Source organism: Nomia melanderi, chromosome 6 (assembly GCF_051020985.1).
Source record: "Nomia melanderi isolate GNS246 chromosome 6, iyNomMela1, whole genome shotgun sequence".
Lineage (NCBI taxonomy): Eukaryota > Metazoa > Arthropoda > Insecta > Hymenoptera > Halictidae > Nomia > Nomia melanderi.
Window position 1 is genome coordinate 17,798,514 of NC_135004.1, and position 18,092 is coordinate 17,816,605.

At 49.4% G+C, this 18,092-nt stretch overlaps 2 protein-coding genes across 9 annotated transcripts in view; both read left to right on the forward strand.

The window, feature by feature from the left end:
* jing (AE binding protein 2 jing) overlaps positions 1–9,118 on the forward strand; it is a 197,489-nt gene extending 188,371 nt beyond the window's left edge. The window contains exon 9 of the mRNA XM_031983805.2: positions 93–9,118. Within this exon, the coding sequence (XP_031839665.2) occupies positions 93–270 (178 nt within the window). The 3' untranslated portion in view covers positions 271–9,118. The remainder of the gene's footprint in view (positions 1–92) is intronic.
* A 4,602-nt stretch (positions 9,119–13,720) lies between these two features.
* Prosap (SH3 and multiple ankyrin repeat domains prosap) overlaps positions 13,721–18,092 on the forward strand; it is a 266,877-nt gene continuing 262,505 nt past the window's right edge. For all 8 annotated transcript variants that reach the window (XR_012998868.1, XM_076368719.1, XM_076368725.1 and 5 more), the window contains exon 1: positions 13,721–14,068. The gene's annotated coding sequence lies outside the window, so the exon portion shown is untranslated. The remainder of the gene's footprint in view (positions 14,069–18,092) is intronic.

Genomic DNA, 18,092 nt, shown 5'->3' on the forward strand with positions numbered 1-18,092 from the left:
CAGTTGAGGGATCGAAAGTGACCATTTCCGATCGTTTGTTCTGCCCGTCGGTTTAAACCGAGCGTGTGATCGAATCCGAAATGTTCCACCAGCGAGCCAGACGAGTGGGTGCTCGAGTCCGAGGTCCGAAGCACGAAGAACGTAGGGATACGCAAAGTGGCGTCCGCCAATCCGGAAGAGGTGAGTGTGGCGCTGTATTCGGCGATAAGCGGCGGCACGCCGCCGTTGACGCGGCCGAAGCAGCGCCGGAAACCGGTCAAGAACTCGTGATAATGTCGGCCGCGGTGATCGAGGACAAGTGTGACGAAGCAGCGACGACTAAGCCAGAATTAGGGACGGGTCCTGTATCAGGACGATCGTGCTTCCTGGTCTGGGTAGAGAGGAGCCCGGCAAGGGAACCGGAACCAGAACGTGTCCAGAAGGTATCATAACCGGAGTTAGACGTGTTCCGTCTGCGCGAGCCGGAAGAAGGAGGCGAGGAAAACGGCGCGAGCGAACGGGGACGACGAAGCAAGACGAGTCCAAGACGAAGACTAATAAAAGACACAGACGAGGGACGCGAGTCCCGTAACCGCGGCTCCTACGAGGTACCCGCGTTACGGGGTCGGGGAACGAAACGAAGATGGGACAAACAAATCGAGAGAACACCGGGAACGGATGCAGCAATAAGCACCCGCTAGGAGGAACAATACATTCTAATTTATTTAGCCTAAATCCGTTGGTCGTTAGGTAAAAACTGTAATAGTAGTCGTGGATAGCGATGAAAAGGATATTCTTGTTGCCTATCGATATCGAAAGAGAAAAGAGTCTCCATACGTTTGGGGTCGATTCCTGCCACGAGTGCCTGTCCTGCAAGCCGGCACTCGTTGGACTCGGAAGAGCTGGGCTTGGGCCTCGAAAGTGCCTCACCGTGGATACGTTTTATATCGTTGACCGCCGTGCGAAGACCAATGACCGGACGGTGGAGTTGAATTTAATATGGAATTTAAAGAGGAAGAAAAATGCGAAAAAAAAAGGGAGGATCGAGAGTCGAGGAGAGGGACGACGATTGCGCGACACCGCGACGGAGATTTTACGGGGGGCGAACCGCTCGATTCGCGTTCGAGGGCGAGGAGGACCGCGACGATGACGCTGAAAGCATAAGAGAAGCGAGGAAAAATAAACTGTTAAACGTTAGTTAACGCGTGGTGGATAAGGAGATAATCACTCTGGTGGCCTTAGGAATCAATTAATATCTAGCAACGGCCCCTTGGCGCTTCCGGGCCCTGTTTGAGTGCCCCGCGATAGAGGCCAGGAGATAGGGGCGGAGAAGGGAGGCGTGAACCGCGAACTTTTTCTGACTCATTCTCGACCCTTGAGACCAACTCTCGGAAGGTGATGCATCTACCTCGATCTTCAGCTCGGTAGAAATTTTCGCTGGCCGTCGTCGTGCGGCGGGGAAGGGGGAGGGAACAAAGAGATGCGTAGAAGTAGAGAATCCGAAAAGAAGGCACACGGTAGACGGAGAAAATTGAGCGCATCGAACGAAAACGAAGAGAAGATGACATTTTTGGCTCGTTCATCATTAATACCGATAATCCACGTGACAGATACCGTTCAGTCGGGCGACCCGTTCGCCAACGAGATTTCTATCGAGGTATATTCCGTAATTACCTTTCCGGAGAAAAAGGGACGCTGTACAAAATGCAAACGAAAAGCAAAAGTAAGAATCCCCGGGACCCGGGACATGCTTGCCGCGCGACGCGTGTCCGACGTCTCGGCGTGGTTTCAATAGTCGCCTATTTTTTATCATTCTGCCGGATCCACGTGCAGCATGCCAACGCGAACCTGTCGTTGCGCGGCGAACCAAAAGAGAAGAAGAGAAAAGAGAAGACAAGAGAAGAGCGGAGAAAAGATCGAAATCGAGAAATCGTTTCTCTCCGTTCACCCCTCTCGTTCTTATCTCTCGAGTCGGCGTCGTCGAGATCACCGCCGAAACCAGGAATCTCCGGATCGAGTATTTTTCGACCGTTCGACGGCAAACAATTCACTGTTCGGTTTCTATTTTCATTTCGTATCTTTCGTGGTTTCTTTCGCCATCGTTCATCACCGAAGATCGACCAGCACACATGTCTCAGTTCCATGAATCCGCGCGAACGCCACTCTATCGACTCGAGGCGAATCAAAGTCCGCAGGCCAAGATCCGAAGCAACAACCGTTCGAACCACGCCCGAGTCGGAGATACCTGGGCCGAAACGAAGACATAGAAATACGGAAGCGGAAGCGGATCGGCGAAGCTCGGCAACGAAAGCGAATTCGCGCATCGTGCTGTACGCGTTCGCGTACGCGAGAAGCTGTTGCTCTGTATAGGGAGATAGAAAACACGATGGCTGTGTTACATTTTCCACGGAGTTGCTGCACAGGCTTTGGAAGATGTATTATGAAGAGAAATAAACTAACGAACGAGGAACGAAGAGGAGAAGGGCTCGGAGGTGTAAGAAGAGGAGGAGGATGAGAAGAACAAGAAGAAGAAGAAGAGGAAGAAGATGGAGGAGCAAGAATAGAAGCAGAACAAGGAGGAGAGAAGAAAGACAAGGAGGAAGACTCGCGCGAGAACACTCGGAAACGTGTCGAATCGCTATTTTCATAGATGTAGACAGGCCGAGATCGTAGAAGTATATTTCTCGTATCGCGAATTATAACTTCTGACATTGCGGAATGTGATCGCGCACGTGTATACATATATAATTGTAGTGGATAAACAGATGAATGCTTGTAAATTAAGGGAACCGAGGCGAGAAGGGTTAGGGAATACGTGTCGATGACGTGTTGTGTAGCTAAGGTAGCGGAAGGAGGATCACTGGCCGAAGGTAGAACGTGTACAGAGACAGGGAACGACATGAATTGTTAGCGCGCGTAGAGAGCGACGAGTGCTTGGGACACACACGGACGGAAACACACCTACACACACCAGCTAAGAAACACTGCCAATACGATTGTAATTAAGAACTCTAGGCTAATTGATCGATTAATTATTCTTACTATTATTATTACGATTATACGTGTAATCCGATAGATCTCTAGTTGCCCGCGAAGAAATTGTATAAGAGGCGCGTCGGGCGTCCCGTTCGCTGCAGCCGCGCGGCCGCGCCCAGAGATTTCGTTCGACTTTGTAAATGGCGTCGCGTCGCGTCGGTTCGCGCGTTCACCGGCGACGGGACGCGGTCGCGAGACACCGTGTACATAGTTAGTCGAAATTATCGATGGATCGCCCGGTGGCGATCAGCCTATCAGCTTGCGACTTCAAGCGGACGAAAGATTGTTCTTTTTCAATCCGAGGGAGCCACTCGTTTTTGGAGGTGAATCGCGGTGGGCCGTGATCCGCGAGGGCCGAGACCGATCGACGCCGGATACAGGGACGGAGGGAGAGCCGGGGATATGAAATGTAACGCGTCACTGCCAAAAATCGCGCACTGCCAACCGTAACGTTATCGCGGTAGACGATCCTTAGAAGCCTTATTCGTTTCACGCTTGTATTTTAAACCGATCCCCGTCGATCGTTCACCCGTCTCGCCGATCGCGCGCCGCGATCGTTCCTCCTCGTCGATCCCCTCCTCAGCGAGCGCGTAAACGAGACTACTGCCAACAACTGACGTCGACCGACGCGAACCAAGGCACTGCCATCGAAAACATAAAGCAGAGAACGAACGTGACAAAGACGTATATACACCTGTACGGTTATATATGTGTATATGTATATGTATAGCTCTATCTCTGTGTATACGCGTCATCATCCCCCGTTCAGCCGTAGACGCGACCGATCGATTTCCATTCCCTCGCGCGACTCTTCCGTTTTCCTCTTTTTTCCGTATCGCCGAGACACGATTATTTCTCCTCGTTAACGACGCGCCGTCGTCGCTCGTTTCACGCAACTATTACAATCTCTCTCTTCTTTCTAAACCCTTTCGTTGCGGGGTTGACTGACCCGCGCAAGATTCGGCGTAACGTTCGCTGCCTTCTAATATCGCGGAACTCGATCGTTTTTTTCTTTTTCTTTTTACTCGACCGGGTGATTCTTAGTCCTGGACGTTTACCAAGGCGAGGCGTACAATGAACGGAACAAAGATTCGGCCGCGATACAGGTAAACTATTTAGTTTGTACACTAATGTAGATATATCGTGACGTGATAATGGGAAGAAACGATTAGCGGAGTAAAAAAAAGATAATAGAAAATTCAGCTGGTGAAGAGCTCGGTCAGCTGTCGCAACAGAAGGGTGAACGTTCGTTCCGGTTCCGTTTTGGCATCTACCCTCAGTGCCATACGCGTGTCCCGTGCGCTGCCAGCTTCTTGTGATTTCTTGTGTTCGTCCCCATGCCTGTTCGTGTTCATCGATTCACATCTCGTGGCGTGATTTGATCGCGGTGCTCGATCGCCGTTCCCTCTCGGTCCACTCTCGTCGCGTTAGACCGTCAGCCCCGTTCGTTCGTTCGTTCGTTCGTCCGTTGTCGGGACGCGGATCAAAAGGAAACTCGTCTTATCATACGGCTGGGACCAATAATCTCTCGCGTTTGTTTTCGTTACTCGCAAACGGTTCGGAGTTCATTTTTAGGGAATCGTCGATCGTGTTCAGCGGCGATCTAATAATTAGGTTTAGATGGGAATTGCGTTCATTAGGTAGAGATAATTTAGCGGTTATTCGCACGGTTTAGGGTAAATCGTTCATTTGATTCACGGGGGTGGAACGGCGGGGGAAACTTTCGGCCACTCAGTCGCGCTTGATCTCGTGGTATAATTGACCGTAGCGTAAAATATTTTTAGCGGCGGAGGTAGTTGTTCGATAGCCCCCGAGTCTATTCGGCGCCCGTTTCGAAATTTCCATTTCGCTGATCGTGGTCGAGCCTGGTGGTTTAAACGCTTCGCTCGCTCGGAGCCTCTTTATCGGCTGCCCGACGACTGTGCTTAATCACTTTAGAACCTTAATCATTGACGTTTGTATTATAATCGCAAGAAAATTATTGGATACAGTTTGAACCGCGTAGACCGAAAAGGAATTCGCGACGATCGCATTCGATCGATAAGTTTCGTTTGATATTATAATTGTAGAAAATTCATCGATCACCGTCGAACCGACAAGCGTTCGGCGTACACGAAAACGCGCGAGGCTTATAATTTAGTGATTCTTTTATCGATTTCAACCCCTACGAATCTTGAAGACGGTCGCGTCAGTTCGATCGATCGGAACACAAAATCGCCCGCTTAACGAGGAAAATTCCGTTCCGCGAGGTAAAAAGAGGCAAAACGATCCAGACAGACGGGGGCGTAGAGGGGAAGACAAAACCGTCAGCGTTTCACATTTAAGTTCGATTAAAAGATAATTTGCTGTACGCTTGTTTTATTTTTCCTTAATCTTCCTGCTCTATCGTCGAGATGACCGCGCGCACTTATTCCCCGTTTCGCGATTATCCTTCCGACCCGTTTCCTCACGATTTCCCCGTTCCCCCATTCCCCTTTCATTTTTATACCGAGGATTTTCTCGCGTTGTACCGACACCTTTACCCACGGCGACTTTATAACTGTAAATGTATATTTTAGCGAGGCGTTGTAAAGACTTTGCGTAAGATAATGTAGATAATCACCGGCCATCCGAAGGAATCCGCAGCATACGGCGAGGCGAGACGCAGAGCGAGGCTCGCTCTCGAGTCTCCTTTCCGTTTTAGAGAATCACCTTCGACGGCCGCGTTTCTCGTCCGTTGCCGCTTCTCCTCGGCGTCCGGTGTTGCGTTTGTACATGTGTAAAACGTGTGGAACGACGGAGAAACGCTGTTCAAGGAAGGGAGAAGCGTGGCAGAGAGGAAAAGGGAGAGACGCCGCGCGGCGGAGAACGCCGGGATACACTGGGGAGACGCATTCTGTACATAAAAGAAAATCGAATCACGGTTTTTCGAGGGGCGGGGAGGACTGCAGAACAAAGAAACGACGGGCGAGAAAGCGTGAGAGAAAGGGACAAAGTACGAAAGGGAAGGTGGACGCCGGTGGACGTCGTATTTTTGCAAATCTAGAGGAAAAATGAGGGACGCTTTAGACGAAAGATGAAAATGATTAAATGGGAACGAGGATTATCGTTGGAAATCTCTCTCTCCTCTGTTCGTTCTCTCTCTCTCTCTCTCCCCGCGACTCCCTTCCTTCGTCGGATCGACTATCGCGTTCCCTTTGACGCGGTTGTTCCGAAGCACAAGGGAATCATCGCTATCTACCGGGAGGTAGACTCGCGTGCCGTCTCTTTCTCGTGTCAGAGGCGTCGCGACGTCGGCCGATCGCTTTACCAACGGAGAATCAGTGCTAGACGTAGAGCCGGGGACAACGTTAGCGATTCGTTCGTTTTGTTTTTCACGAGATGGCCGACGGTTGCTCGGCAACAGGCGCCGCTTCTTCCGTTTATCGTCGATTCGGCTATCGCTCGCCGATTAAACTCTTGAGTACCGTTCCGCGCCGATTAGAATCTGGTTATCGGAGCTGCCGGACCCCCCACTTTCTTTCCGTCTTTCTGCTCTTTTTCCCCGACATTTCCACGTTCTCTCTCCACTCACGCGCGCAACACGGCGAAATAGACACGCTATAAATACCGAGTATTTGAGATCTACGAATAGAACGTACTTAAGGGTTAAATCGAGCAGGAAAAGCCGCTTGAGACGCTCGACGTGCCAGCGGTTCGGAATTAAACCGAGCGACGCTCGATCCGCCAGACCAATCGATCGATATCCATTCACCGTCGTGTCACCTGTGTGTATCACCGAAACGTTCCACTCGAGATAGATCCGCGTAGACGACGGATCCTCGTCGATATTTAATTCCGAAACGCCGGGCGCTTTTGATACTCGAGACGCGCGCCGATGAAAGCTTCGGTTCGTCGGAGCAACGAACAACGACGCGCCTGTCAGGACCGCTCGTGACGACGGACGGCTTTCTAGTTTTCACGGCGAGACATGACTTGTAAATGTACAAAGAGTATAAACGAAAAATAAACGTAGTGGACACTTGGACGATTGCGTCGAGTTTCGGTGGGCGCGACGGACGGGAGGGAAATTTTATTTTTCGAGGAGCCTCGAAAACACCCGTCTCACGCCGACCCGCCCCGGTCTGTAAATATCGAGTGCCGCGTCCCGATCTTTGCCTCGAGTACCGGTCTGCTCGTAACGTGTCGTTGATGTAGCATTCGCATTTATTAGGAATTCTGTGTATGACGAGGGCAGCGGTCGTGACGAATGGTTCGCTTGTCACTTCTCGGAGAGAAACTCTCCAGGTACTTGATTCTATTCCGCTGACCGTTCCGTATCTTTCGTTCGTCGATATCCACGCGCGTTTTAACCCCTGTGCGTTATTCACTCGAGTCGAGTTCTTCGGAAGAACTGTTGCATCTCGAATGTCATTGATACTTAACGAAAACAGATAGAATTATGAAAACAGATACATTTGAAAAGAATAGTTGAACAGAGACCCGTGTAAGATTGAATATACGGTTAGAAGCAATTAAAAATATAGACGTTTAACGGTTTAAATAAGATCGAGTCTGGACTCAGCCCATATCTAAGAGGTTCATATAAAATACCGATGAGTTTTAAAGAGAAATTAAAAGGCGTTTTGTTTATTTACGAAATATTACTGTGAGAACCAGCTACAGAACACACGGGTTAATCGCGAGCCACGCTTAGTGATATACTGAATCAGTTTCTCGCACCGACGCTTCTTTTCATACGCGTTTCCCCTGATTCGTCGAGTAGGCCGCATTTCGATGTTCGTCACGAGTGCTGCGGTGTCGCTTCGGTTTAGAGAAAGGACGGCTTGCCTCTTGCATAAAACAAGTAGAGAAATAGATCGCATAGTTTCAGGTAATACGAGTTCTAGGCTGTAGAGATCGCGTGCGACGGCCGCGTCCGTCTTTTCGACGCGAGCTAAATGAAAACGCGAGAGCGAGGGGGAGCAGCGGGGGAACGTTCCGCGCGCGTGTTACGTTTCGACCGCGTTTTCCCGATCGGCGGCGAGTCGTTGGATAATCGGAAAGCAGCGCTCTTTCACCAGTGAAAACTGGAAAGCCCGCCATCGTTCTCTTTGCCGGGAAGATCCGTCGCGTGACTCGCTCGCGCGATCGTTGTTTCTTCGGCAACCTATTTTTCACGCGATCCCGACGATGTGGCAGCTCGGACCGTGATTAATTACCCTCTTCAAGGATATCGGTACACGCATTCTTGTTTCGTAGCAACATACCTCGAGCCTTTATACAGATGTAAACGTTTCAAGGCTAATTCACATTGCTCCATTAACGCGATGAGATTCGAAAGGCTAAAATGGCAAGAAAATGAAAAATGTAGTAGCTGTGATAAATCTTCGTTTCTTAGTTTCCGTTCTGTTAATTAAATCGCTTCGGTCTCGCCGGATTCGTACGGGTAGCGGTTCGATGCGTTGGCACGGTAATTATTTTCATTCTTTCTCGTTTCGTTTCGTTCGTATCGATTTCAGTCGCGTCGAGTACAGTTACGTCGGGAGCTTGTTCTCGATCGTCGGGCATCGCGACACAAACGACGACGACGATTGCCAACCGTGCGAAGGACCGCCGACGATCGACTGCCACCTCGGTTCGCGGATCGCGCGTGAAACGCGTTGCATCGAACGCTGCGCGGACATGCAGGAAACGAAACCAGAAAACGGGGAGGAGGATTGCTTCGCACTGCCAAACGAAGAAGGAAATGGGAGCTTAGCGTCTCGCGTTCGTCTCGCGTCGGTTCGATCTTGTCGAGCGATCGTCGGAAGCACCGCGGTGTTCATTAATCCACACAGTCGTGGCTCGCTCCACGGAGGAATAATAAGAGAAACACGGAAATGCGTTGAGAAAACAAAAAAAAAGAAAGAGAGCGAAGATGACGAGAAGAGATGGCAGTAATACCTAGGCGAAGCGCGCGCGCCAAGATTTTTTTAAGACCCTCATTAAGCGTGACCCGGAGGAAACAAGCGTCGAACAGTGCTTTTGACTTTTTGGATACTTTCATGTACAAAACACGAATGACGATTTATAGCTCAAGGAGAACATTAAAGAGACAGATATTGTAAGAGAGTAATAATAATTTCACGGTTGCGATATCGTACACGGTGTCCACTTTAATTTCCATCCCCCGAATCCTCGATCGTACGCGATCCCCGCGTTAATCCTCGCGCGACGAGCCGCGAGCATCCCATTCCCATTGAAACAGTAAATAAGAATTATTGATCATCCCGGCGAACATACCAAACATTATTTATTAAGCATTATCGAGTCTTAAGGAGAGGTATCCGAGAACCGTTCTCGGTTTATTAAAAGTACTCTTTCTCGGCGAAGAGGCGAACGGTTATGCGCGCGGATTAGTTGCTTAGTCTCGTGGCTTAAGCTTTTTATGATTAATAAATATCCTACATAATATTCGCCGATGATTTATGCGTCCTGAGTCTAAGTAGCCATTCGGGTCTCCAATGACCCAGCAGTCGTCATGCTTGGATTAAGACGAGGATTTTGAGTATCACGGTATTCACTGTAACTCCCATTTCACCGAACGGATGCGAAAGCATTGCTTGTTTATCCGTTGCGTTTGTTCTATAGAATCTGACCAGCCGAAAGCTACCGGGTCGGATCTTCCAGACCAAGATTCGACTGTCAAAGTATCAGGTCGTCCTAAGTTATGTCCTCTCACAAAATTACAGCTTTAAATACATACAATTGGAATACACATTCGCTTAATTGCGTTTATCAAAATGGACATAAACATTTATCAAATAAACATTCCTGTGTCAGACGTGTTCCGTGAGCCTAATGTTTCAACCCTTAACGGACGTGAGGTATTTCACGTTTACTTACCAAAAAATACAACATAGACAACAAGCGGAAACAAATTCACACAAGTGACCCAGCACAATACTCAGAGTTCATTGTAAACATTACAACAGTAACAGTGATGATCAATAAAACGATTTTTGCCCTCCCATAAAAGTCCCACGCCATGGTGGCATCGCTGCGTTAAGAGTTAACACATAACGCGCACAATATTTTATGCTTCACGTTACAGTATCGAATAGTGTACGATTAGATCTCCACCTTCCTCCGTCTCTTATAGTCTCGCAACCCCTTCCGAAAAATTCTGCCGGACGGTTACGAGCGGATCGCCGAAGAAGAGTCAGGGGACAGCCTAATATATTTTCTGGTCGCGGGTAATGTTTGTCTCAAATATTGGCGTACAACGTAGAGCAGCGGTTTATAGAGACGCGGCTCGCTTCCGTTTCCGGCACGAACCAGCCCGCTGACGGGGAATACGATATTCCCGCAGGCAGTAAAGCTACGGGGAAACCCGATCCTTGTTTCAGGATCGGCCCTCCTCCGGACAACCTGTTGGCCACGCTGAAACGACGTCGGGCCGGTACGCTCGACGAGAAATTCGATAAGCCCCGGCTCGCGTGCCTTTTTACGGATGAGCAAAATTCGCATCGATCATGCGAGAGAGTAAAAATGATGATATAATTAGCCGGCGACGGTATACGGTTACCGGCTCTATGCCGACTTTTTTCTCTCTCCTCCGTTCTCCCAATTGGCTCGCGAACTCGTTAATTACGGCTCGGTGATCCCCGCGCGACGATGAGCCGACCGGACAAACCGCGTTATTGTCGTGTCGCGTCAGGATCACGATCCATCCGTTCTTTTTTCGCGAGGAGGACCGCGGGACCTACCCCTCCGCCGTTTCGTCGTGCCCCCCGCTTTCGCGGTTGCTTTCAACCCCTTGCCTAACGATACTCCGCGTCGAAAATCCTGCTTCGTTTCGCTTAGAACGCTGTTTAGCACTTTGACTGCCACGCTACCTGAATTAGGGTGACACCGTTTTCAACCGAAACTTGAATATTCATGAACTTGGCGGCCTTTTATTGGACGCACGAGATATCGGGGAGATAGTAAAGCGATCGTTAAGAATCTGGACTTTTTAGTTTCCGGGTTATTAAGAATCACTTGACAGTCAAAGTGTCGAAGATAGGATAATTCCGAGCGAGATGACTCGGCTTCGTTTAGATCGTTAAATGCCTATGTTTTCACTGATTTTCAGCGATGTACTCTTGCAAGCCCACTCAACTATTCACCTTATATGTATTCGCCTTTACAAATATATGCAAATGATTCGTCAGGTATCAGTGATACTTATCGTATAACAGTTCCTTCAAAAAACTGGACGATCCTCGAGTTACCATATCCCACTTTCACTAGCGCCTTCGAGGCGAGTAAAAAATCGACGTTCGTTTCGCGCACAAGCTGCTCCGCGGAAACAGGGAAACGTCGAAGAAACCGAGAAGAAATTCCTCGAATATTCCCTCCGATGGAACGTTCGTACGCGCGCGGTAATCGAGGAATCGCTGAAAGTCGTCGACGCACGTGACTCGGCGAGTCCGCCGATCGGCGGTGGACGTCGCTGTCAAACTCGATTTCGGAAAAAGCGACTCGCGTCGGCGGTTCAAACGCGACCGGTTCCCCCGGCGAGCCGGCGTAATCTAATAATAATTAAGAGGCCACGCGGCGGCATTAAATCCGCTCCCCGGTTTTTCCGAGCGCGTCCCCGCCGTTTCTGTATATACAGTTAACCGCCATTATTCCCTCGGCGAACGAATTCCCGTAAGGGGAAAGCCCGGGCGCAAAGAAGTTGCCCCGGTGCGCCGTGAACGGCTCGTAACCGTATGCATCGGGCCAACGAAACGACGGGACGGCCGCGAGGATGCGTGGAGACGGCCGCAAAAACCGTCGGGGACGTGAGTCGGCCGGAAAAAGCCGGGACGGTAATCGGAAGACGCGACCGATTGTTGATTTACTCGGTCGACTTGGAAATACTGTTTACCAGCTGCCCGAAGAAAGAACGGGAAGAAGACCTGGAATGGTAATGGTAATGGTACCGGTGCAGAACGTCGGGAACGCGGATTATACGAGCGTTCGTCCGTTTCTTGCCTCCATCCTCCTCCCCTCCCTCGCTCCCCCCCTGTGATCCCGCTTCGATCCTGCTACCCCATCGACGTCGGTGTCTCCTCCGTCGTCGAGTTCTTCGTCGAGCCCGTGTACAGTTAAGGAGACGACGCCGGGATGAAATTGACCCGGCCCGTTTGTCCTACGGTCGTTGACATTCCGTCTTCCCAGACGATCGCCGCGATCATTCGAATCTAATTTCACTGATGACTCGTTTCGCGAACCCGCTACGTCACAGGTTCGTACCGTGTTCGACTCGAAATGACAATGGAGGATGTTCGCCGTTCTCGTCTACTCGATCGTTAATTCTTCGCAATGTCAGCAGAAAAAGACTCTCCGCTGAATTTTGGAAAGACTTTACAGCGTTCCCACGCTGGACGATCATTGGCTATGGAAACGATCCGTGGACGGCGATAAGAAACTGGTACGAAATAAACTATGCAGGAAGCGTGTGCAGCAGGAAATGCCGCGAATTCTATCGTGAGTCATGACGTTTCACTTTCTTCCCGCGATTAGTTCAATTAGATAATTTCGGAAGTCTTTGCTCCGCTCGAGTCGCCGATCATTGGACGCAAACAGGTCGCGGTAAAAACCTGTCGTTATGACAGCGAACGATAATAAACTGTTCGCTCCGCAGTAAAAAGAGACGCGTGTTACGAATTATGGCTGGCTAAATGGCGGCCGCGAACGATTATCAATTAATGCGATTGAGCGTCCGTCCGTTCGTCCGGCGTGTCTGTCAATCATCGAATCCGCGTGCCTCGAAAGGCGAGTCGCCGCGGCGCGCGAGAAAAAACGCGCGCTGCGGCAATTCGGACGCGCGTAACGGCATTTACCGGTCGCCGTCCCATAAGGGTCCGATTTTTCTTTTGGCAGTCGAGGTGCTTGGGCCCCGCGAAACTATCGGGTCCCACGGATTTCGTTGCTGACGCGGAATATTTCGTAACCGATGACACAAGCGGGAAGATAAGAATCCTACGAGTGAAAAGAAGCTGAAGATTCGCAATAAACTTCCCTACTATCACGCTTTACTCCGAAGCAATCGGAACTGGAAGGTTTATCTATTTGAATTAAGATTTTTTAATCGACTAACGCGTCTGATAAGATTGCATCGTCACTTATTTGGCAGTTTGTCGGCCACGCTTCCTTCACGCTGTATAAAATGAATAATAACGATAATAATCCGTGTTCTTATACATGCACAACGATTCCAACAACAATATTTACATTTGTGTACTATCATTGTCATTAAATTCAACCTTGCAGATATGCAATGCGCGTAATTTCACTATCATCGTTAAGGATTAGATATTCGAAATACGTCATTTTACACGCGCTGATTCACGTGCCATTACACATCGTTATTCGTATCCTTGCATCATACTTGACACGCACTCGCATCGCCTCCTCGTTACCAAATAATAAATCCAAAATATTCTCTATCAAAACCAAGGTACAAACGATCTACACAGATCCACTGAATATCCCCCAATGTCGATACAAAAAAAAAAACGATTTATTTACCGTCGGTCCCATCGAATCGATCTATAAAGCCGCGGATTTGCACAAGCGTCCGGGGCCCGGCAATAAAGACACGTTATTACGATTACCATTACCATTATGATTATTCGTGCACCGTGGGGGACGAAGCCGCGACACCACTCGTAACAGCGAAAATTTCGTGTCGGCTCGGTTTCGTTCGGCTTCCGGCGGCGGCGCTCCGGTCGCCTCGGCTAGGGGCTCCGGGTAGTCGCGAGCGCGAGTTCAGGCCGGTAAGACGTGTCTACCGTGGTTCTCTCGTCCGTGGGTAAATAATACACGTCAAACGCGCGCGCCTCGCCGCGAGTAGCCGGAGGGTGTCGATCGTGGTCGCTCGTGCCGAAAAGTGATTGCGTTTGACGGGAGTGTGCCAGTGGTGCCGGTCACATCCGACGTAAAACGCACAGTGTCATCGAACTTGCCCGATCGTGCAGGAGACACACGCGCACGCACTAGGGACCGAGCTGTAGGCCAGACGAAACTCTACTCGCCGGACGGAGGGACGAATTCGCGGACGTCGTCTTCCTCGTCGATGGTGAGTACTCTGTTCTCTACGCTGGATCGCGACACTTAGGTTAACCCCTCGGCGTACTATTTACTTTCGCTACGTTTCGCTCGCGTAACATTTCACTATCAACTTGCAAGTGGAAAAATTGTCCATTCCACTTGAAATAGGAATTTCGGAGTACATTGATAACAGCGAAATAGCTTCGATGCGTAACGAACAATGATTAAGTTAGTTTCGAAGTCTTGACGAGTCTCGTCGTACGAGGGGTCAGGACTCGCGGTCTGATCCGTCCACCATGGACACCTACGGTAGAATCATGAATAATAACAACGGTCGGTCTCTCGAGGAATGTAAACACAAGATGATTGATTTTACTATAGACGTCGTAGTACAGTTAGGACGCTCGGAGCGCGTAAAGAGGAAAGGTTATCGCGGGACGCAGTTGTGCGGTTGGCTAGCTCACTCCCGGTCGAAGGGATCGAAAATGTTCGTTGATTAGTCGACGATAATATAGTAGTTTTCGAAGGCGTTCGTTGTGTACACAAGAGGCGACTCACCCGTTTCTGGCCGTGGTTTTTTGCGACGGGACACCGTTGTGAATTTGTTGGTCACTCGGCAAATATTACCGCCGGGCGGCCGCGTGAAGTTGGCGAGTGGCCGTCAATCGATTCGCAGCGCGCCGAATGTTCGCGATTAGCGCGTCCCCGAGGTCGCGCTAACCTGTCCCGTCTCGTTGGACGTTTTTTTCCCCGGGTAATGATGCTGAGGGAATGGTATTTGTTTTTTTTTACGATCGCTGTCACCAACGAGCAGCGTAAAACGGAGACGGGAACGACGGCCGGCGTCCTGATGAGGGAACGGGGATATGGCGTAATTAAAAGCCGGTGCTCCGGTTCGCGGTGATCGATACATTACGACTCACTTTCGATTATCGAACGGTCCTTTTAAATGGGCACCGTTGATCGGCCCGCGCGTTTCAAAATCAATTTCGCTCGAATTTAAATACAGGAATAACGAGATGAAATAACCGGTTTCGCGCCGGTTTATATTTAAAGTCGAATTTGATTTAAATATTTAAATCGACGCCGCGGTTTAGATTCGGATTACGGCTCGAGGGGGGGAAAAGCCGGGGGCCAATTAATGAAACGGTCATCGATTTTCGCCGATCGGATTTTCGTGCCGCGGAAAACGCGCGCGCGTACACGAGCCACGGGAATGTTCCGCGTGGGCGTGTTTCCTGCGCCGGGAACGTTATTGAAAAATTTTATCGGCGCGCGAGCGAAATATTTGCGTGGGATCGTTGATTGATCATTTCGTTGCTTCAATACTAAAGCGCGGTCAATTATACCCGCCGCGGGAAAAAAGTCCTCGTGAAACAAGATAACGCATTGTTCAACCTGTTGACCGGGCAACGCCGAGGGAACTGGTCATTCGTGTTCGACCCCGGCGTTTCAATGATTTCCTCCTTTCTTTATTTGTTTAATATATCATACGCACCGACAGATACTCGGGTTTATTGTCGCGGAAAGTTTATTGCGTTGACATTACTTACCCCGGGTACGCGAGAGGTCCGCATTGAAAAATTATGGACTCCCATTCGTCTCCCGTTGTCGCAATTTAACACTTTGCCTCGCGATTTCTTTCGCCGCCGCGCCGATTACGGCCGCTTTATGGCCAGAAGAAAAGTGAAATCCGTGCGCGTTGCAATCCCGCAATTACTCTAATACGCTAATATTACTAAGAGAAGATCGGTATCTGTATTTCACCCGGTCGCTCGGCGCAACGCTGAAAATCGGCGCAAGAAAAATGACCGCGTTCCTTTAACTTTACGGTCACACGGGGGATTGCGAAGGATTTGCGGAGGAGAGCTAAAAATTTCATGGAAACCAGAAAACTCTGAGCGTTCGGTGAATCTAGTCCGCGATAACTTGCTCCGACACGAGCAGACCCGGTCCCAGTCGGTTTCGAGTTATTTCGTCCGCGATAATTGCGTCTCCGAGAATACTATTTTTCGGCCAAGGGTACTTGCTTGGTAAACAAATCGTTTTTGCGGTGGCGCGAGCAGCACGCGAGCGTGTAGCTCGAGCGGAGCGCGCTTTTCTCGGTGACGAAAATATGCGGTCACCGAGCCGTGTCGCCGCGTAACATTTTTGCGACATAAATTCCATTCTTGCTAATGCCGTGAATGTTTAGTAAACAATACGCATTACGTCCAGTGCAGTCCGGAAACCGGTTTGTAGTCGGCGAACGCAAAACCTGAAGCAAATTACGAACGTATTGTCGGATAATGAGCCGAGCTTGCGCTGTAATTTGTGGAAAACAGACTCTGAACTGGATTTTACTGAATTTATCGTTATCAGACGGTCTTTAGAATGTCGGACGGTCGTACTGCGGTATCGGTGCCTTTAAATGGCTAGAAATGCCAGAACAGAGCATGCTTCGAGAAATGAGAATGCGACTGTATGGAAGAAGATTAATCTACTCTCAGTCACCATTTCATTTAACACGATAAAACTATGAAATCTGATATTTAATGTTGAACTTTGTATAATACCTTGATACGTGAAATATTGGAGTAAAATAACTTTCTTCCCCGATGTACTGGCGATTTCCCTTCGAGTTAGTTTCAAGGAATATCGTCTTCGTCAAAGAATGTTAAACATTTCTAGCGAGAAACTTCCGAGTATAATGGGTTAAACTGTCGTAGCAGCGTTTAAGCGAGCAACAGAATTGAGTGGAAACAGAGTGGCGGGGATAGAATAGCCAGATAACGTATTCATTCGACGAGAGACACGCAAAGGACGGTGATCCGACGAAACTGTCCGCCTCGAGGCTTCCAGGCGCTGAGATTGCGTCCGCTGGGAAAATTCTGAAGTCCTTTGCGTTCCTTTTTTGCCATCGAAGCATGCGTTTACGCTTTTTCGTCACACCGTTGGCACGTGTACAACGTTTTCCCCGGTCGTGTCGGACAACAGGTTTTCGCGCACGTAAGTGTTTACCTTGCTTACGTAACGCGACGAAGGCTGATCGAGGCGAGCTCGAGCCGGGAGACGCGGCGTTTCCACGGTTTTCGAACCCTCGTAGTCTGCGCCGTGTCTGGACCATCGAATTTTCCGAGGAAAAACCGGAAGATTCTGTCGAATTCGTAGAACGTCACATTTGCAACCCTTCAACGCGTTAACGCTCACTTTGAAATCGGTGATGGACAACAAAAGCAATTCTCTCCGTTGTTAATTAGTTGATTCTTGAGGAGTTCCATCAAGATTTCATACTCTGAGAATAAAGTTACTATATTTGTTTATTTATTACATTAAGAATTGGACGGCTATAGATAGCATTCACCTCAACGTGTTAAACTATTGCTCGAAAGAGTGATCGAAAGCACAATTGATAGGTCCGAATAATCAGAAAAATTCAGTTATCAATATTTCGATCAACGTGTACTATAGAACGCACATCACCGAACCAATCTACCAAAATACTCAAAGAAGCCATCTCCTAAAAAATCACGAGAGCAGAAATCCAAGAATCATTTCGACTCGTCCGGTAGTGTTCTACCGTTAATCGCGTTCAACCGTCGAAGTTCATGTAACAGACATTAAGCTGGAGGGTACCACGTCGTATTTACATTTTCCATTCGTAAAATTGCCGGTACGTCGGCGTTCTGTTCCGTTTTGCCGCGTTTATTGCGCGGCGAGCACGGTTCAGCGGAAATTGAAAAGGAAAGGGAAGCATGGCCGAGAAGAGAGCGTAATCGGGAAGAATGAAATCGCATTCGTTCGAGAGGAATTTCGCCGGCGAGTCTCGGGGACCGTGGTCGTTTCACACCTACGCTATGTTCAATCTCTCTCCTCCTCTCTCCCTCTCTCTCTCTCTCTCTCTTTCCCTCTATGGTCGCAATGGGATGCCACACGGCTCGGTTCCTCGGTGAAGAAGCGAAGTGGTCCGCGGGCGCAAGTTGCGGCGCTGGTTCGTCGACTCCGGCTCGGTAAATTCGAGTCATGCGCGCACGCGGTCGTGTCGTGTCGTGTCGTGTCGTGTCTATTTAGAA